This window comes from Moschus berezovskii, chromosome 8 (genome assembly GCF_049115385.1).
Source record: "Moschus berezovskii isolate FMDL1 chromosome 8, NW_MosBer_1.0, whole genome shotgun sequence".
Lineage (NCBI taxonomy): Eukaryota > Metazoa > Chordata > Mammalia > Artiodactyla > Moschidae > Moschus > Moschus berezovskii.
In genome coordinates, this window is record NC_142467.1 from 55,025,985 (window position 1) to 55,047,498 (window position 21,514).

General features: G+C 40.9%; 1 protein-coding gene across 1 annotated transcript; it reads left to right on the top strand.

Moving 5' to 3' along the window:
* Positions 1–1,770: 1,770 nt before the first annotated feature.
* On the top strand, positions 1,771–19,240 carry LOC129558950 (uncharacterized). The gene is made up of 2 exons (XM_088839293.1): positions 1,771–2,034; positions 18,474–19,240. The coding sequence occupies exons 1-2, from the start codon at positions 1,771–1,773 to the stop codon at positions 19,137–19,139; spliced, it is 930 nt and encodes a 309-aa protein (XP_088695419.1). The 3' UTR covers positions 19,140–19,240.
* The last annotated feature ends 2,274 nt before the right edge of the window (positions 19,241–21,514 follow it).

The window sequence follows — 21,514 nt, forward strand, 5'->3', positions numbered from 1 at the left end:
GCGAATTTGAACAGATATATGCAAGGAGAGTCAACCAGTGCATTCTAAAGGAGATTGATCCTGGATGTTCATTGGAAGGACTGATGCTAAAGCTGAAACTCCAATACTTTGGCCACCTCATGTGACGAGTTGACTCACTGGAAAAGAGTCTGATGCTAGGAGGGATTGGGGGTGGGAGGAGATGGGGACGACAGAGAATGAGATGGCTGGATAGTATCACTGACTCGATGGACATGAGTTTGAGTGAACTCCGGGAGTTGGTGATGGACAGGGAGGCCTGGCGTGCTGTGATTCACGGGGTCGCAAAGAGTCGGACATGACTGAGCGACTGAACTGAACTGAAGCACTTGTATGTTCATTGCAGCATTATTTACAATAACCAAGATATGAAAGCAACATAGGTGTTTACCGATAGACAGATGGATAAAGATGTAATATACACATAAATAATATAATTACTGAACCATTAAAATAAATGAAATCTTGCCATTTGCAAAAACGTAGATGACATGGAGAATATAATGCTAAGTGAAATAAGTCAGATAGAGTAAGACAAATAATATACGATTTCACTCATGTGGAGCCTAAAGAAAATGAATACACATAACAAAATAGAAATAGATTCAGATACATAGAACAAACTGATGGTTGTCAGTGGGGACAGGAGTAGGAGGATGAGTGAAATGGTAAGTGGGATTAAGAGGTATAAACTTCCAGTTTTAAAGTAAATCATCCCTAGGAATTAAAAACACATAGAGAATATAGTCAATAATATTGTAATAACTTGGTACATGACAGATGTTAACTAGATTATGGTGATCATTTTGTAATGTATAAAAATATCAAAGCATTTTGTTGTACATCTGAAACGTATAATATTGTAAGTCAATTACACTTCAACTTTTTTCAAAAGACAAGCAAGATTTTTTTTTAATCAGCTTTATTAACAATTAACCTAGAAGGGGAGAAATTGCTATCAGTTTTGCAAGTCAATTGGGCTCACTGGTACTTTGCCCCTCATTTAAGGAGGTCTGCTCCTGTAGTACCTATGGCATATAGGAGAAGCATGGAAAGAATGCTTCAAGTTGTCAGAGTTCCTCCCTAAGACAAAGAAGAGGGTTGAGCCATGGATGCTTCGATACTTTTCCCACAGTCATCAATCAGATCACTCAGTCCCCTGAGAAAGAGTGAGCAATTGAGTGAAAAAGAGGCAACTGTACACTGTAGTGGAGATCCACCCATAAGGAACACACTCCCAAGAGACAGTGCTCTCCCTTTGCCCTAAAATATAATAATAATAATCTTTTGCAAACCTACCATCCTATTGTCATTATATATCAACTATTAGTCCTATCACTGGAATTAAGAGCTTTAAAAAATGTTATTCAAGATTTGGTTACCCAAACTTATTCTCAATGACTAGAAGCCAGTAATAAGAAGGAGTTTCTCTAAAACAACCAATTTGACCAGCAGTCATGAACAATAAACTCGTTTCCACTGGAACTTGTAAAGCCTTTGTTATGCTTGTGATTTTGTATTATTTACCATCTATAACATGAAAATGCATACGACACTGGCTTCTTTCCTTTTAGAATTTTCTTTCCAGTCAGCTGTTTTCTTGGGGGGAAGATGGTGTTTGCAATTGCACTTTTAGAGCCTTCTTCTCCCAGGCCTGCCTCATAAATAATGATGAAGCCTCAGCTACTTAGACCTTTGTTGCAGCCGGCTGCTTTTATTTATGAACAACGCAGGCAGCCAATCATTGTCGGCATGGCCATACAGTGTTACTCTCAAAGAGGAGGCCTCGGGTCACTGAGAAACTGGGGACAGGCTATTACACACTGTGCCTGCCACCCCACCACCATCTCAGAGCTAAGATTTATTCAGCTCACTGGAATTGGCATATATTTTATTGCTGCTATCATAAAGAAACATGGCAGTCTGCTTCTTCTGGTCTACTGCTGTTTGGAACGTTTCCCATTTGCATACTTCCTTCACAAAGCTGCAGAGAAACACTGTAAAGATTTTACAAAGGTTATCAATTACATCATCACCCAGAACATCAAACAGCATCCTCACTAGTTATGACCTATTGAGTGATAAAAAGTGCAGGCTGAAAAACTGTCAAGATCAGCTTGTACCTAAGCAATGAAATTTAATAAAATTAAGTTCAAAATAACTTAGGAACAGAGCAAACAAATCAAAGTGGCTGAAATGTTTCTCTTACCCTTATGGATGAGTTAATAAAAAAAAAATGATGGAAGGTCATAAGAAAGTATAATTTTACTAAAACAGCAGTTCTAAACTTAAACTTCTTAAGAAGTTTGGGTAGATCCAGTCTTTAATTATCATTTTTAAAGGACTATAATTATGCTGCTCTGATTTTTACTTTGCATTTCTATATTCTCTATTCTCATTACCTGGGCTTCCCTGGTGGCTCAGGTGGTCAAGAACCTGCCTACAATGTGGGAGATTCGTGTCTGATCCCTAGGTCAGGAAGATTCCCTGGAGAAGGGAATGGCAACCCACTCAAGTATTCTTGGCTGGACAGAGGAGCCTGGTGGGCTACAGTCCATGGGATCACAAAGAGTCAGACACGACGGAGTGACTAACACTTTCATTCTCATTACCATGGTCCATGAGGATAGAGACTTGACTTCGGACTTCCTAAAACTTCTACTGTTATGCTGGATTTTAGCACCTTGACATAGTGACTCAGTGGAAGAGAAACCCAGAGGCCAAAAGTTGGCAATAGGATCTGACTAGCTGACACTGGAACATCTGTTTCCAGTTCTGGTTTCCTCTGAAAGAGCTCAGAATTTCAGTGCTCAAGCTAACTGTTCAGGAGAGAAAGAAAGTAGTATTTGTCAAGTACCTATAAAGTTTAAAGTGTCCACATACACTAGGCATTCTGATAGCGGTCATTTAGTCTCTCAGTTGTGTCCGATTCTTGTGATCTCATGGACTTGCAGCCCATCAGGCTCCTCTGTCCATGGGATTTTTTCAGGCAAGAATACTGGAATGGGTTGTTATTCCCTTCTCCAGTTAGGCATTCTATCAGGCAACAGATGTTTACTGAGGACTTACTGTGGGCTGGAAACTACACTGGGTGTGCAGTGGTAGTACTTCCTTGGTCATCAGCCCACAGATACCTCACATTAGTCTCAATGTTATTAATCACTGGCAGCCCCCTAATCCTTCCTCTAGACTTCTCTCACAGCTCAGTTGTGACTTGAGCATCTTTATTCAGAGACTCTGTATTAGTTTGCTAGGGCTGGCATAACAAAGTACCACAAACTGGGTGGCTTAAACAGAAATCTATAGTCTCATAGTTCTGAAGGCTAGAGGTTCAAGTTCAAGATGTCGTCAAGGTTGACACCTTCTGGAGGCTATGAGGCATTGTCTGCTCCATGCCTCTCTTTGGTTTCTGGCAGTTTGCTGGCAATCTTTGGCATTCCTTGGCCTATACAACCATCATCCAGACCCCTGCCTTCATGTCCACTTGGTGTTCTCCAGGCAAGCTCATCTGCATCCAAATTTCCCCTTTTTATAAGGACACCAATTATGTTGGCTTAGGACTCACCCTAAAGACCTTGTTTTAACTTGATTATCTCTAGAGAGACTCCATCTTCAAACAAGGTCACATTCTAAGGCACTGAGAATTAGAACTCCAATATATCTAATTTTAGGGACATGATTCATCCTGTAACAGCCCTCCAAAGCAAAGGTTCTCAGCATTTTTTCACTCTGACATGTGAAAATAACATTCATATCAGGTATGTTTTAACAAAATCCATTTCCATGCATTTGCACTCTATCTTTGCCCTCTCTCTTAACAAAAAAAAATTTTCATGAGTAATTTTTTTCAAATACCATAAAATTACACTTCACAAGTATTATAATAATGAGTACAGCCCCAACCATTAAAGGTTCTGGTGCCGAAACACTTCAGGTTGTGAATTATTGTTAGAAATGGTAGTAACTTCATGCTTTTATCCCGGATCTCAGAATCAATCCATCAATAAGCTGTATTAACCCTACCTTCAAAATATACCCCAATCTGTCCATGTCTCATTCTTTGCTTTGCTACCAGTGGTCCAGCTATTATATTAATATGTCTTTCCTGGACTGTTACCTCCTGACTCTTGGGCTATTATAAACACAAAAACCAGAATAATTCTTTGAAGAAAAAGTCAAATTATATCATTCCTTTGCTAAATATCTTCCCCAAACTCTCCATCTTACTGAGAGTAAAGCTAAAAGCCTTTCAAAAGCTCTAAGACATCACATAATCTGGCTCATTTCCTCTTTATCTCCTATGACTCTCTCTCCTGCTTTACACTGCTCCAGCTCCCTGAACATGCTGGGTTCTTAACACATATTTGTTGAATGAATGAATCAAAAGCACAGAACAAAATTCAAGTGACTGGGAAAAAGATTTTTATACTAATTACCCATGAATGTACTCTAATGTTCTAAAAAACCTAAACCACTGAAAACATTAATAGTTCAGCGTCATTTCCCAGGGTTCAAATCCCAGTTCTACCACTTCTAACTATGTGATGCTGGGTACATTATTTATTCTCTTTGTGCCTTGAATACCTCATCTGTAAAATGGATATAATGAAATTATATAACTTGTAGAACTTTTTTGAGGATTTACTGAGTTAAACATAAAAGTACTTTGCGTATCACATCTGAATGCTATGTGTTAGCTAGTATTACAATTATTTTAACTATGAGAAGTCTTAACCTTGCTGCTGCTGCTAAGTCACTTCAGTTATGTCTGACTCTGTGTGACCCCATAGACGGCAGCCCACCCAGCTCCCCCATCCCTGGGATTCTCCAGGCAAGAACACTGGAATGGGTTGCCATTTCCTTCTCCAATGCATGAAAGTGAAAGTGAAGTCGCTCAGTTGTGTACGACTCCTAGCGACCCCATGGACTGCAGCCTTCCAGTCTCCTCCGTCCATGGGATTTTCCAGGCAAGAGTACTGGAGTGGGTTGCCATTTCCTTCTCCAAACCTTGGACTGATTCAAACACTAAATGACTATATTTTTTCTAATAATTTCCTCATTCTTTCTAACTATTCCCAGTGCTAAATAGACATTCATGGCTCCTCTGGTTTAGCTTGTAGGAGAAGCATGAAGTCTATTTATCACCTGCCTCTGTACTGAAGCCTTTTCCCTGTGATATCAGGAGGAAAGTAGATCTTAACTCCTATGCAATTTGTCTGAGTAAGGTCCCCCTATCACCAAGCTGGTTGTCTGTCTTCTCTAAGGCTATCAGGAAGTCAGCACCTCTGTAGAGAAGGGATTCAAATTCTTGTGGCGGTACATTTTTTTTAGCTCTGTTTTTAAATGAAATTAAATTTACATAATATCAATTAGCCATTTTAAAGTGAACAATCCAGTGGCATTTAGTACAGTCAAAATACTGTGCAATCACCCCACATCTACCTAGTTCCAAAACATTTTCATCACCCAAAAGAAACTCCATATCCATTAATAAATACTCCCCATTTATCCCTCCTCCAGCTCCTGGCAACCAACAATTTGATTTCTGTCTCTATAGATTTACATATTCTGGATATTTCTAATATAGAATTATACAACATTATTACCTATTGCATCTGGCTTCTTTTACTTAAGCTAGACATGGAGGCAGGTCTGGACATCAGAAAAGATGAGGAATTGGGTCCTCACAGAGAACCTCCAGGTGGGAACACAGCCCTACTGACACCTTCACCATAGTCCAGGGAGACAGACTCACGTGACACTTCTGGTCTCCAGAACTATGAGATGAAATTTTCATGTTGTTTTAAGCCACAAAGTTGGTGGTAATTTCTTGCAGTAGCAATAAGAAATCAATACCTCTTTCAAATGCAACCATCTATCCACCTTGTAATCACTCTGGGTTAGTGCACAGGACCAATCTCAGCAGCAGGATGAGAATGTGGCTGTCCTCACCAATAGGCAGTTCTCTAAACTTAGAATGTAGGGCCTTTACTGACCTTTGTTCTCAACTGAGAGCTTTCTCCATCAAGCCCAGCACTCTTTGCTTAATGCCATCATACTATACTGGTAATGAGTTATGATACACCTCATGCTTGATGACTGAAACCTCCAATAAATAGGAAATGGTACCACATCTTCCTGTTGTGATGCACTTAGCCAGCCATGATCTCTTTCCTGCTGTTGATTCATTATGCCTGGCTTAGGGCACATGCTTGGTCTATAATTTCAGAATTAGGGCCTGTCTGACTCCAGGGTCCATGCCCCAGACCCCTACACTTTACTACCTCTTAGGACCCAGATCAATAAAGCCTCAGGACATGTCTTTTTTCAACAACCTTATAAGAACAGGGAGATAAGTGAGGGACTCCATGTTCTGTCCTACTTGAGGCAGCTAATTATTAATCTAAAACTGATTGAACAGAGGAGCTATGGTTCATGCATTTGGCAAATCATTCTTACATTGCTGTGGGACACACTTTATGAATATCTCCATTTCTACATGCTGTCCATCCACTGATTCTGTAAAAAAATAATGATAACAATAACAGATTACAAACAAAAGCTTATAGGGGAAACTGACTATAATCTTCTCTTCCAGGGCTTAAGGTTTCTGGCCACTTTAGGGATCTTTAAAATACAAGTCTTATGTCTCTCTTGTGTCCTCTTCATTGCCCTCTGGTAAAATCCTTTGGACATCATATGAAGCTCAAGATTATCTGCCCCAGCCTATAACTGTTCTTACTCATGGGCTCATGAGTTGGACAATCCATACATTGCATCTCAGTGGGATCCGCCCATAGTAAGTGATCCTGATGCAGATCTCTCGGCCACCTTGCAGCACTCTTCTCCCTCTTAAAGTTCCTGCTGCTCTGGCCTTCTTTCTGCTTCTCCTATACTTCACAGATCTTATTCTGTTGGGAACACTCTTCCCCCATCCTCCTAACCATCTTCTACCTAAATAATTCCCAGCACATCCTGAATAATTCCTCAAACATCACTTCTTCAGGGCACCCTTCTCTGGCTCTGCCCAACAAACCAGACTGCCCTCTGTGCTCTCATGGGTCTTTCTGTAACTGTAACAGCTTTATTGGGATATCATTCACACACCATTCAATTCACCCATTTAGAGTATACAACTCAATGGTTTTTAATATATTTCCATAATTTTGCAACCATTACCACACTCAATTTTAAAACATCTTCATTACCCCAAACAGAAACTCTATACTCATTAACAGTCGGTCACTTTTCCCTCAACTTCTCTAGCCCTAAGTTCAGTTCAATTGCTCAGTATTGTCCCACTCTTTGCAACCCCATGAACCACAGCACACCAGGCCTCCCTGTCCATCAACAACTCCCGGAGTTTACCCAAACTCATGTCCATTGAGTCAGTGATGCTATCCAACCATCTCATCCTCTGTTGTCCCCTTCTCCGCCTGCCCTCAATCTTTCCCAGCATTGGGGTCTTTTCAAATGAGTCAGCTCTTCACATCAGGTAGCCAAAGTATTGGCGTTTCAGCTTCAACATCAGTCCTTCCAATGAACACCCAGTTCTGATCTCCTTTAGGATTGACTGTTTGGATCTCCTTGCAGTCCAAGGGACTCTCAAGAGTCTTCTCCAACACCACAGTTCAAAAGCATCAATTCTTCTGTGCTCAACTTTCTTCACAGTCCAACTCTCACATCCATACGTGACCACTGGAAAAACCATAGCCTTGACTAGATGGACCTTTGTTGACAAAGTAATACTCAGCTTTTTAACACACTGTCTAGGTTGGTCATAACTTTCCTTCCAAGGAATAAGCGTCTTTTAATTTCATGACTGCAGTCACCAGCTGCAGTGATTTTGGAGCCCGCAAAAATAAAGTCAGCCATTGTTGCCACTGTTTCCCCATCTATTTGCCATGAAGTGATGGGACTGGAAAAGACTCTGATGTTGGGAGGGATTGGGGGCGGGAGGAGAAGGGTACAACAGAGAATGAGATGGCTGGATGGCATCACCGTCTTGATGAACATGAGTTTGAGTGAACTCCGGGAGTTGGTGATGGACAGGGAGGCCTGGCGTGCTGTGATTCATGGGGTCACAAAGACTCGGACATGACCAAGTGACTGAACTGAACTGAACTGAACTGATGGGACTGGATGCCATGATCTTAGTTTTCTGAATGTTGGGCTTTAAGCCAATTTTTTCACTCTCCTCTTTCACTTTCATCAAGAGGCTTTTTAGTTCCTCTTCACTTTCTGCCATAAGGGTGGTGTCATCTGCATATCTGAGGTTGTTGATATTTCTCCCGGCAATCTTGATTCCAGCTTGTGCTTCATCCAGTCCAGTGTTTCTCATGATGTACTCTGCCCTAGGCAAACACTAATATGCTTCTGTCTCAATGGTTTTGCCTCTTCTGGATAATTCATATAAATGGAATTATAATATGTGGTCTTGTGTGTCTGACTTCTTCCACATATCAACATGTGTTCAAGGGTTTTCCATATGAGTAAGTATCAGCACTGCTTCATTTTTTGATGAATAATATTCCATTATATGTATGTGCCACCACTCATCAGTTGAAGGATATTGGGTTCTTTTCCATGGACCTTTAAATTTAGGAAACAATAACTATATATTTATGTGATTATTTCTTTAAAGTCTGTCTCTCACACTAGGAAATAAGTCTCTTAAAGGCAAGTTTTGTCACTGCTTTTTGCTCACCACTGTATCCCCATCAACAAATATTAGTTGAAATAAACAATAAATGAAAGTATAAACAGATGAATGAACTACAGGAGATTGAACAAAAATGGGAATTACCAAAGAGGGGTGACTCTTCTTCTCAATATAGGGATCCTCCTCTCAATTTATCCAGGAAACTTTTCTCACAAATTGCTTCAACATCCTGCAATTTCAGCTTTGTACATAATACATGTCAGACACCACATCAGCTTCACCAGACTCTGGACAACTTGACTTTGCTGCTCTTAGGAGCCTCCTCCAAGGGGAGCAGAATCCTGAAGCTATGTCCCACCATAACACATACTGAAATCATGTCTACTCTATCTTTACTGACCACAGGTACCTGCAAAGACTCAAACATGCACAGCCACCTGTCCTACCTCCTACACAGCATGCACTAACGTACGAACTCCCACTTAGAAAATGTATGAGCCCTTTTAAATAACAGAGTTGGTGGAGCTACAAATGATAGGAGAGCAAAGCAAGTACAACTTGAGCTTCAGGCTGCGAGCTTTTCAAGCACGCTCCAGGTGGTCCAGCTCTCTTCAGTTTTCCAGAGTCAAAGGAAAAAGTGGCCAACTTGGAAGAATCACCACAGCCTGCTAAGCTGAAAGATACATGAAAAGCAAAACCTTGGCTAGCAGAAAAGGTGACACCAACCATCCTGAGCAGTCCCTGGTGGGGACAGCACTCTGGGTAAATAAGAATTGTCGGCTGTCCAGTGCAGACATAGTTTTAAGACTTATTCATTTTATTTGCTGAAGTTGCAACACTTTGTACTTGTAATGCAGACCTCAGCACATCCTAGAGTGCACTGCAGACCAGGTGCTAGTCCTGGTGATACCTAACCATGTCTGAGTGCTCACTATGTGGTGGTCAGAACACTAAGCATTGTACACTGTCCTGGCCAGATCCTCAAAGTGATGCTAAGAAGTAGATTCTATAATTAATCCCATCTTACAAATGAGGAAACCAAGGTTATGAGAGGCTATAAACGTTGACACTGTGTTTGTAACTGGTAGTGGTAGGTCTGAGACTTGATCTCAGCCAAGTCCATGTTGTTGATCACCATGCTAAAAGTGTGCTCATCAGAAGCCCTGATTCCAGATCTAGCACTGATACTCACCAGCTGTATAGACATGAGTGTGTCATCTCATTACTCTGTGACTCTGACTTTTCATTTATAAAATGAGAAAAGTAATGTCTGTTCAGTATTACAGGAGTATGAGGATCAAGCTGACACAAATGCATTTGACAGTGCTATGAAAAGTGTGAAAACACTAGAGAAACTGAAGGAAATATTTATAACATGGTCATTATCAGGCATAATGTCTTCACTAATTGATAACTTGCAAAATTACATGGGGGGCTGGTTGGGGGGATCAAGAACCACATATCTGATCCATAAATTATTAGTTTGGATTGGGTGGGTTTGCAGTAGTTAAACTTAGGGAGAAGAAAGGGGTGGTACTCATGGGTGCTATATGGTTGTGATTATGTCATCTTAGCTAATCCTTATCATTCCATCCATCAATTTTATTGCTCTCAGTCAGAGCAGTAATTGTGCAATTGTATTTTCTGGTCCATTGAAGTTTAAGGATACTGTCAAGCCGTGACAAGAGGAGTCAAGTATCAGGTTTACTGAATATATAATTTAACTCTGTGGCCTGCCTTCATTTAAAATCAGAAAAAGCAAATAGAGTTGTCTATGAGTCCTGCCTATGGAAGTGAATCACTGACTCACATACATATTATGTTTTGATGTCAAATAAATAAAACAAGGACTTCTTAAAATCTCATATACAGGCAAATGTGAAAGAAGCTGAGCCAAATTTTCCTTTGTCTAAGAAGGAGTGCTGAGCAAGTTTCCTGATGCTTGCCACTCATAAGCTGTTGAGTCCTAGCTGAGGAAAAGAAAAGGAAAAATCACTCACATTTTAGCAGCATGTCATCTCTCTTATATATCACCCCTTGACTCCTCTAGCTTTAAGCACAGAACCTTACCTGGTTTATCTCCAAGCATACACTGCACTGATGTGACAGCTCTGCATAGAATAGGTATTCGATAAATCATTAATAACTGACCAAGTTGAGTGAATACTTTTCAAAATATTAATTGTCCCTATTCTTCTATAGAACTGAGTCTATTGATCAATCCCTAAACATTTTTTGGTAGGCTCAGAGTCAGTCTGAGATCTTGGGAAACCTTCAGATCAAGACTGTAACACAAGAATCTGTTTTAGTAGCTTGTGTTCCCTTGATTCATTTAAGTGGCAAGGCCCTATGTTCTTGGATAGTGTCACAGTGGACCACAGATAACCAAAAGCAATCAGGGTGTAAGAAGGTTAAATTATTGAATATTTGGTCAGAAGGACATGTGGTGAACAAGAGCTACCTCCATAACTTAAGGCCCATTAAATTGGTTTATTTAGAAGCAGGAGTGAAGTCCACTCCACTATCCTTGGTGGGCATAATCTAAGACATTCAGACAAGAAGTCAGTCTGACTTGACTAAGAGTCTCAACTCTGGATAGCTAATACCTCTACACAAGTCACTAGGCCACGGCTCAGTGTGTATATGTGTGCTCAGTTGTGGCAGACTCTTTGTGACCCTATGGACCATAGCCTTCCAGGCTCCTCTGTCCACGGAATTTTCCAGGCAGGAATACTGCAGTGGGTTGCCATTTCCTACTCCAGAGGATCATCCCAACTCAGGGATCAAACCCATGTTCCCTGCATTAACAGATGGATTCTTTACCATTGAGCCACCTGGGAAGCCCAGGACATGTCTCAGAGGGCTATGCAAACCTTCTTAGGCCACATTCTATGGCACTGACCCTACTTAGTCTAATACTGAGTTGAGTTGAGCCACTTTACACTAATCCCTCCTTGATAGAATTTAGGAACACATCTGTAAGACTGCTAACTCAATGGCCAAAGACAGAGTTGAAAACACCCACACCATACATGAACCAAGCCCTCAGCTTTATTTCTGTCATGTTCTACTCACCTGAACTAGTCAGATTCCTGTGTTCAGAAACATTCTGTGAACCCAGGTGCCATCCTAAGCATGCAGTGTTCTGCAATTACAGAGGGAAAGTAATGCAGGCAGATGATCCAAGAAATCCATCCAAGGATAATTAATGTTGGACCTGAATTAGTGGAGCTAGCTATTAGCATAAACAACAGCTGAAATTGACTTTACAAAAATGCCTACTTCAAACCCTTCAATGACTTCTCATTTCCCTTAAAATAAAGATCCAAATTCTTAGCACAAATTACAAAGCCCTCTATAGCCTGGACCACACCTCTCTCTCCTGCCTCTTCTCTTGTCCTCCCCCTCCCCCTGCCCCCAAATCCTCTTCCTGGCACACACCACAACCACAACAGACCTTGGTCTCCTGGCCTTCACATAGCTCTTCCCTGTTTTGTATACAACCCCCTTCTCTTCCTTGGCCAACTCATCTTCAGGTTTCATTTTGAGTTTAGACATTCCTTCCTGAGTCTGGCCTTCTCAAGACCACCTCCACTCCTCACTAAGTGCCAAGATAACACCCTGACCTTTTACTTTCTTAGGATCCAGAATCCAATGTCAAAGCCATCACTCACTTGCCCATACCACATCATAAGCCTTAAGTGGCTAGAAAGCTCTTTATGTCTTCTTTCCTTATGTTTTCCTAGTATGTAGAATAATGCTTTGTAGTCTATAAACCCTGCATAAGTATTTTGTGCTTATTTGGTACTTGACTTAGATGTGCAGGTCAGTTTTGTCCCAAGCTGATATAACGTTTAGGCAGGGAAGAGGGAAGAATGATTGCATCTCCACTCACAGGCATAGTAGAGATTGGCATGTAGTCAGACAAGCCGCTTCCATTTTTTCAGCCTCCTACAATCCATTCCATGACCTCTTTATTGCACAATGGATATCTGGTGCTTACCAAGTCCCATCCTTTCCTTCCCTGAGTTCACACATTGACAGGTGTTGAAATCTTTCATTCCATCCATGTGAACATCACATCCCAACATTTAAAAAGAAAATTTTTAATCAAAAGTTGTGTTAATTATTCTGCATGTGCTGAACAAGGCCCCTAACCAGATGGAGGAGACTGAGGGTCATTTGGGAGTAATCCTCTTGTGATTTTACAGTAACCTGAGGGTGCCAGGCAAAACTGAGTGCATCACCTGTGCTCTGCACAAGATAAATTGAGGGCCAGTCATGCACCACAAAGTCAGGGAAAATATCATTATTCTAGTCATTATTCCAAACAGCAAATGCTCTTGCTCAGCAAGGCATGAGTGTCCTAGTATTATCGGCTATGGTTTTTTATCCCCAAATTGCCTGGTTTCATGTTAGCTATATTCAGTGCAATTTAAAAGAGATCACAGAAACCAATCCTGCATACTAGTGTTTCTCGACAACGGAGACAGCCCTCATCATAGGTTATGATCTGTTGTCAGAGGTGCTACAGGTAATTTTTTAGTCATACTATTATGGTTAAAAAACAGTCTCTGAGATCATCAAGGCTTAGCATAGATCCCAACTCTGTCACTTAAAACCAGAGGAACACTTGTGTAGGCTCCTTCTTCTCTCAGAGGAATTAATATATAAATTAATATAAAAAGATATATCTATATATGCAATTAATTCCAAAGGATTTGCAAGCCCACAATTCTTTCTCTGGGTCTGTGTCCACACATTTTGTTTCTGATTCCTTTCAAATAAACTTGAAACTTAAAAATTTAAAAATTAAATTTAAAATTAATATTTATATTTATTTATATAATTTTTGTTATATAAATAAAAATATATATATTTATATAAATTTAAAATTTAATTTAATAATTTTTAAATTAAAATGATTTTTAAAATTTAAAATAATTGTTTATTAGAGTATATTTGCTTTTTATGCTTTTATACTTTTTATACTTTTTTCTTAGAGCATAATTGTGTTACAATGCTTTGTTAATTTCTGTTATACAATAGCCTGAATCAGCTATAAGTGTGTGTGTGTGTGTGTGTGTGCATGTGTACTAAGTTGGTTCTGTTGTATCTGATCCTTTGTGACCCTATAGTCTGTAGCCTGCCAGGCTCCTCTGTCCATGCGGAATCTCTAGGCAAGAATAGTGGAGTGGGTTGCCATGCCCTCCTTGAGGGGCTCTTCTCCACCTAGGGATTGAACCTGTGTCTCTTATGTCTCCTGTGTTGGCAGGCAGGTTCTTTACCACTAGTGCCACCTGGGAAGCTATATATATTTATGCACACACACACACATACATACATATACATACACATGTGTGTGTATGTATGTTAAGTCGCTTCACTCATTTCTGACTCTTTGTGACCCCATGGACTGTTGTCCCCCAGGATCGTCTCTCCATGGGATTTTCCAGGCAAGAATCCTGGAGTGGGTTGCCATTTCCTCCTCCAGGGGATCTTTATGACCCAAGAATCAAACCTACGGTATCTTATGTTTCTTGCATTGGCAGGTGGGTTCTGTACCACTTGAGCTCCCTCCCAGTACCCCACCCGCTACCCGCTAGGTCGTTAGAATGTTTGAATTCTTTGGCCTCTTTAGGTCTCAGCTAGCTCTGTGCATGTGCATTTCACAAAGATCATCACATCACAGATAGCAGATGGGAAGTAACTCCCTGAGGTCCCAAGAGGACAGGCATAATGTGCATGCTTGCTGCCAGGGACAATTTCCACTGAGCTGGATTTTAGGAGAGCAGTTAGAGGCTGCAGACACCACTCTTCGAAATCAAAGGGCTACAAGGTTGAAGTCACCTTTGAGTTTCTAGCCTCCCAGTGTCATAATCTGCCTGTATCTTGCATCGTATACCCCAGCCGGCCTTCTTTGTCCTGCTTCCAGGCATCTATGAAACATCTTGCCTTTTGACAGATCTGGCATGTTTCATACAGTGCTGCTGAGATCCAAAAACTGGGCAACTGAAGGCTGAACAGGAGAGAACAGGTCATCTAATCAGGTGGGCTGACTCAGTGAGAAGACTTAGCAAAGAGGAAGTGATAATCCCAGGTGGAAGATGAGATGACAGGATACCCAGTTTTCCTAGCTTATTACGTGAGGCTTTCCCTAGCATGCCCAGAAAAAAAAAAAAAAAAAAGAGTATGTAGGGGAAGCAGAAAGATAGAAAAGGAAATGCATGAAATTGGCTTGCGGGAGGGAGCCGTTTTATCAACTGTTCCAGGAGATAGCTGGCATCACCTCTGCTTTGCTTCCAGCCTTCTGAAATTATTTTTAGCCATGGGTAAGAGAGAGTCTTACTTCCTCCCTTTCACATCAAAAGCTGTGCTGGAAAGTGATCAAGCATATGGCCAGAGCTGAGAATCTCATGGGCTATATCTCTAAAACAGACTTCAGCCAAAATTCACCCCCCTCCAAGGCATCTTGCTGCAGGCCACTGGGAGGAGTCCTCAGAGACTTGAAGGATGAGAAGAAAAGCTGGAGCCAGTGGTAGAGCTGTCTTGTCTTACTAAAAGGCAGCATTAAGGGAAGGGAATAATTACTGCATAATATTCAATATGGGGCTTTCCAGGTGGTGCTAGTGGTAGAGAACCCACCTGCCAATGCAGGGGACATAAGAGACACAGGATCTATCCCTGGGTCAGGAAAATCCCCTGGAGGAGGGCATGGCAACCCACTCCAGTATTCTTGCCTGGAGAATCCCATGGACAGAGGAGCCTGGTGGGCTACAGTTCATAGGGTTGCAAAGAGTCAGACTGAAGTGACTTAACAGACACACAGACACCCACATAATATTCAATATCAGGCTTGCCTGGAGACTCAATGATAAAGAATCCACCCGCCAATACAGGAGACTTGGGTTCAATTCCTGGGTTAGGAAGATCCCTTGGAGAAGGAAATGGCAACTCATTCAGTATTCTTTCCTGGAAAATTTCTAGACAGAGGAGCGTGGTAGGCTACGGTCCATGGCTGAGCAATTAAACAGCAACAACAATATTCAATATTTACTCAAGGAATCTAGGGAAAAGAGGGTTGAGGGAAGGGGCAAGGAGAAGGAGAATATTACTTCTATAACCACATATCAAATTCTTGGAGGTACTTAGATGGGCACATGTCAACAGCATTCTTACCAGAGGAGGTTTTTATATATTCGATTCTGAGTATGAGCCAGTCACTGGTAGAGTTATTTCATGTATTTATTCCATTTTATCCTCAAAATATAATTAGAGCTGGGTGAGCTTAATAATATTTCCATTTGACAGGTTGTGTCTGGAGAAGTTATATACCTTGAGCAGGGACACACAGGTTGTAGATGGCTTCCCAGGGTGATATAACTACTTTGAAATGACATGACAGCAGGCGCAATTTATTGCATGACTACTTTGTACTCTGAACTTCAGAGACCTGATCTCTGCCCCTCTGAGGGTTACATATTATTATCTCCTGTTCATCAGTGAAAGAGTTTGAGATTCTGAAATGTTAAAAATTAGTTAAGGAACTCTGGGCAAGATGCTCCATTTCTGCAACAATAAAAGGAAGAAAACAGCATCTCCTTTATAGTATTCTGTTGTTCTGATGCATAAAATGAAGGGGGATGAAGAGTGAAATAGAAGGTTGGGTTTCTATCAGGACAAACCAGAGAAGCTTGGGAAACGATCAATACAATGATGACTGTGCACTTAACAAGTAGTTATTTTGGTTCTGGCTGAGATGGCCAAAGGGAAAGGCAAAGTGCCCATGAGCCCTGGCCCAGGAAGCCTATATAATGGGTGTTCAGATACATAAACCTTTCTACTGTTGCGTAGGGCAGTCTGAGTGACCCTGTCTCTCTAAAAAGCCACTTAGAATGTCAGGTCAAAAATAAAAGCATCTTGTCTGAGAGTGGATGAGAGCCTGGGCTTGAGAAATCAGGCCAATGTAGTTTTATTCCTGGCTCTGCCACTTAATCTGTTGGATAAGTATTTAATCTGGAAGATCAACATGGCCAGTCTGTTGCAAGGGTCTAATGAGAAAGTGTGTGTGGCAAGCTTAGCACAATGCCTGGCTCAGAGCATATAGTCAACAAAAAGCCATTGTTGTCATTGTTGGGATTGCCAACCCCTGTCACTGATGCTCAAAGCCATTTTCCTACGACATGCACTTGATCTGTCCAGTGCAGGATGGATGACATCCTCTCCATTTCTTACCTATTTCATGGGCCCTTTCGTTAAAATAACTGGATTGACATATACGTACTGCTATACATAAAATAGATAACCAATAAGAACCTACTGTATAGCACAGGGAATTCCACTCAGTAGTCTCCAATGACCTATATGGGGATATTAATAAGGTCTAAGAAAAGAGTGGATATATATATATGTGCAACTGATTTACTTTTCTGTACAGCAGAAACTAACACAACATTGTCAATCAACTATCCTCCAATAAAAATTAAATTAAAAAATAACTGAATTCTAATGTTTGACCTTGACAGAGTGACCCTCCCTGCAGATTGCAAGGAAGATTTTGAACTTATTAAGGCCCATGTTCCAACTATGCACCATTACTTCCAGGGTGGAGAGACAGATCTCACTTCCCAAAAGGACCAAAGAACAAGCTAATACCTTCCATAGTATGACATTGCTTGATGGTGCTCTGAAATCTTGCCTGTTGACTTCCCCAAGCCAGCCAGTTTCCCCAAGCCAGGGACTCCCTGCTGGTTTGTTTCCTCCTCAGGCTGGCATCCTTGAGATGCTGAAGTCAGTTCTCTCATTTTAGGAAGAATGTGTATGTTGTCTCTGAGTTGGGAGCAAATGAACCAGGAACATGAACAAGAGAAGTTGCATGCCTTAAATGTCTACTTCACACAGTCCTGTAGGGGCAGATACATTTGCTTTCCTTTTATTATCTACATATTTTCAAAATAAAATTAAAACACGCTCATGTGTAAAAATTTAATCATCATCCCGTAAATGGAAAAGTAAGTTTCTTCTTTCTGTTTGGTGCTTTTCTAATTCTCTGTGCCTTTGGTTCCACTGTCTCTCCAATAACTGTTCCAAATAGTTTTTGTGCAGCCTTCCAGTGTGTTTCTTAGCATATACAGTGTAAGTAGGCTTGTTTGTTTCAATTTCAAACAATGCTGAGAATTATAGTTATCTATATATAATCTTGATCTGTATATTCTATGATGTATATATAGATTATCTTATATATACACATATTTTTACAAGAACACCTGTCGCCTAGAGTACTAGACACAGAGTTTCTCAGCCAAAGTGGATGTGCATTTTAAATTTGAATGTAAATGCCAAATTACTCTTGGGAAATATTATAGAATTGTACTCCTAGGAAGCAAGAGTAACTGTTTTCTTATACTCTTGCCACAAAAGTATTATTAAACTACTAAATTTTGGTAATCATTATAAAGGAGGAGGGATGACTATTCAGGAATCCAATGCTAATTGAAAGTCAGTTCTAAAATAAGAGAATTAACCACATATTTTTGCAACTAGGAGAACTAACTTTGGGGTCAGTTTCTGCTCTTTGCATTAATTTATCCTTTTACCAAAACAGGGCTGTCTGGTTTGTTTCTTACCTACTTATGGGAAAATTAACTCTTTAGCAAAGTTCTTCTAAGAAGCAGGCTGTTCCAAAAGGATGGGTGTCGAGTCCTTTAAAAAACTAAAAGATTGAATCCAGCTTCATGTTCTCAAGATAGAATTTTATGAGGATCTGATGGAAAAACCTGATCATATCATTTAGGATAGATATAGAGACTGTTTTGTAGACCTGAAGCAATGCCTGAGGGAGTATAAACTAGTTCGAGCATCGGTGAAGGCGGATCTCGGAAGACGTCGGTCGCTAGACTCCCGCATACGCGACCCGGGCTCTCGCTGCCGGTTCGTGTCACCCTACCTCATCGTCTCCCCTCGGAGGAGTCGCCGCCACCACCTGGAGAGAAGTCGGAGAGGCCTCAAGTGCGTCGTCACCGCCACGCCTAAGAATAAAGGTAAAGGAGGTAAAAACAGACGCAGAGGCAAGAATGAGAATGAATTTGAAAAGAGAGAGCTGGTGTTCAAAGAAGATGGGCAAGAGTATGCCCAAGTAATCAAAATGTTGGGAAATGGACGTCTGGAAGCAATGTGTTTCAATGGTGTTAAGAGATCGTGTCACGTCAGAGGGAAGCTGAGAAAGAAGGTCTGGATTAATACCTCAGACATTATATTGGTTGGTCTCCGGGACTACCAGGATAATAAAGCTGATATAATTTTAAAATACAATGCAGATGAGGCTAGAAGTCTGAAGGCATATGGCGAGCTTCCGGAACATGCTAAAATCAATGAAACTGATACATTTGGTCCTGGAGATGATGATGAGATACAGTTTGATGACATCGGAGATGATGATGAAGACATTGATGATATCTAAAGTGAACTCAGCCTTACACATTCCAGTTTTCTCTGAAGATTGTTCAACAGTTTGGATTTTGACTGTGACTCATTAAAATAAAAGCTTCATTAGCAGTGCAATTTGCTAAAAAAAATAAAATAAAATAAAAAATAAAAAAACAAAAGAAGGCCATTGATAGTCCCTCAGCACAGAGAAGCATAGACAGGCTACTTGGGGAATGCAGCCAACAGCCAGTCCCAACCTGAATGGCCTTCATGACAACAGGAATAGAGGTCTGAAAATCCACTTGTTACCAATGAAATCATTGGGGAAATCTGGTTGAAAACCTCAGAAATACATGTCCCATCTGAGCCACTCATCAACAAATTTTCACATTGTCCTATAATTTTCACATTGTCCTCCACTGTCTGGGCCACGTCTTGCCGTTTTCAAATCACCACTTACTACTCTCCTCTCTTTAAGGTACGTCTTACACATGCATCATCTAATTTAATCCTTAGCAGAAAAATCTACAATTTTTATTTCTATTTCTTAGCAATAACACTGAGTCTTTGGTCTTAGGATGCCAGAATTTGATTTGAAATCCTCTGTTTTTATTACATCTATATTACATTGTATATGCAATATTACATCTATATTACATCGTAGATGTAATCATCTTCCCTGAGTCTCCCATGCCTGGTGGTTTAGTTGCTAAGTTGCATCTGACTCTCGCAACCCCATGGACCGTAGCCTGCCAGGCTCCTCTGTCCATAGGATTCTCCAGGCAAGAATACTGGACTGGGTTGCCATTTCCTTCTCCAGGGGATCTTCCTGACCCAGGAATAGAACCCACGTCTCCTGCATTTCAGGCAGATTCTTTACCGACTGAGCTACAAGGGAGGCCCCATACTGGAGTGGGCTGCTGTTCCCTTCTCCAGGGGATCTTCCTAACCCAGGGATTGGACCCAGGTCTCCCACATTGCAGGCAGATTCTTTACCATTTGAGCCACCAGGGAGGCCCACCCCTACATCCACATACATTCATGTATGACAGCAAGTAATTGAAAATATGCTGAGGGACAAACATAGAATTAAGGAATAAAAATACAGGTTTCTAGACTGTACTTATCCAGCCAAAATTTATTGAACTGTTATTCCATGCCAAATTGTGGTTAGAGCAGTGAATAAGGCAGAGAAAACCCTTGCTTAGATTCCTAGTGATGGGAGATATGATAAAGATGTAAGCCAAGATATAAGTAAATGAATTTCAATCTATACATACAATGAACAAAACAAAAATAAATAATGGATTAAAGGGTCATTGGAAGTACATGAACTGAACTGTGGCCATGTACTATTGTTGTTCAGTCACCCAGTCAAGTCCAACTTTTTCCAGCCCCATGGACTGCAGCACACCAGGCCTCCCTGTCCCTTTCCCTCTCCTGGGGTTTGCTCAAGTTCATGTCCATTGCACTGGTGATGCCATCTAGTCATCTCATCTACCAACTCCCTCTTTTCCTTCTGCCTTCAATCTTTCCCAGCAACAGGGATTTTTCCAATGAGCTGGCTGTTCTCATCAGGTGACCAACATACGGGGGCTTCAGCTTCAGCATCAATCCTTCCAATGAGTATTCAGATTGATTTCCCTTAAGATTGACTGGTTTGATTTGCTTGCTGTACAAGGGACTCTCAGGGGTCTTCTCTAGCACCACAATTGGAAAGCATCAATTCTTTGGCACTCTGCCTTCTTTACGGTCCAGTTCTCACAACCATGCATGACCACTGGAAAGACCATAGCCTTGACTATATGGACCTTTTCCGGCAGAGTAATGTCTCTGCTTTTCAACACACTGTCTAGATTTGTTATAGCTTTCCTGCTGAGAAGCAATTGTCTTCTGATTTCATGGCTGCAATCATCATCCACAGTGATTTTAAAACCCAAGAAGAGGAAATTTGTCGTTACTTCTACCTTTTCCTCTTCTATTTGCATGAAATAATGGGACCATGATCTTAGTTTTTTAATTGACTCTTTCACTCTCCTCCTTCATCAAGAGACTCTTTAGTTCCTATTTGCTTTCTGCAATTAGACTGGTATATTCTGCATATCTGAGGTTGTTGTTGTTTCTCCAGCCTGTCTTGATTCCAGCTTATAACTCATCCAGCCTGGCATTTCTCATAATGTGCTCAGCATGTAGGTTAAATAAACAGGGTGACAGCAGACATCCCTTCTGTACTTTCCCAATCCTGAATCAATCAGTTGTTCCATACAGGGTTCTAACTGTTGTTTCTTGACCCACATACAGGTTTCTCAGGAAACAGGTAAGGTGGTCTGGTATTCCCATATCTTTAAGAGCTTTCTACAGTTTGTTATGATCCACACAGTCAAAGACTTTAGCACAGTCAGTGAAACA

Excerpts from the sequence above, each read along its gene's own strand:
- LOC129558950 (XM_088839293.1), top strand. The coding sequence starts at position 1,771 with ATGGCCATACAGTGTTACTCTCAAAGAGGAGGCCTCGGGTCACTGAGA. Across the intron at positions 2,035-18,473 it reads ACTGTAAAGATTTTACAAAG|GATAGATATAGAGACTGTTT; the intron begins GTTATCAATTAC and ends CATATCATTTAG.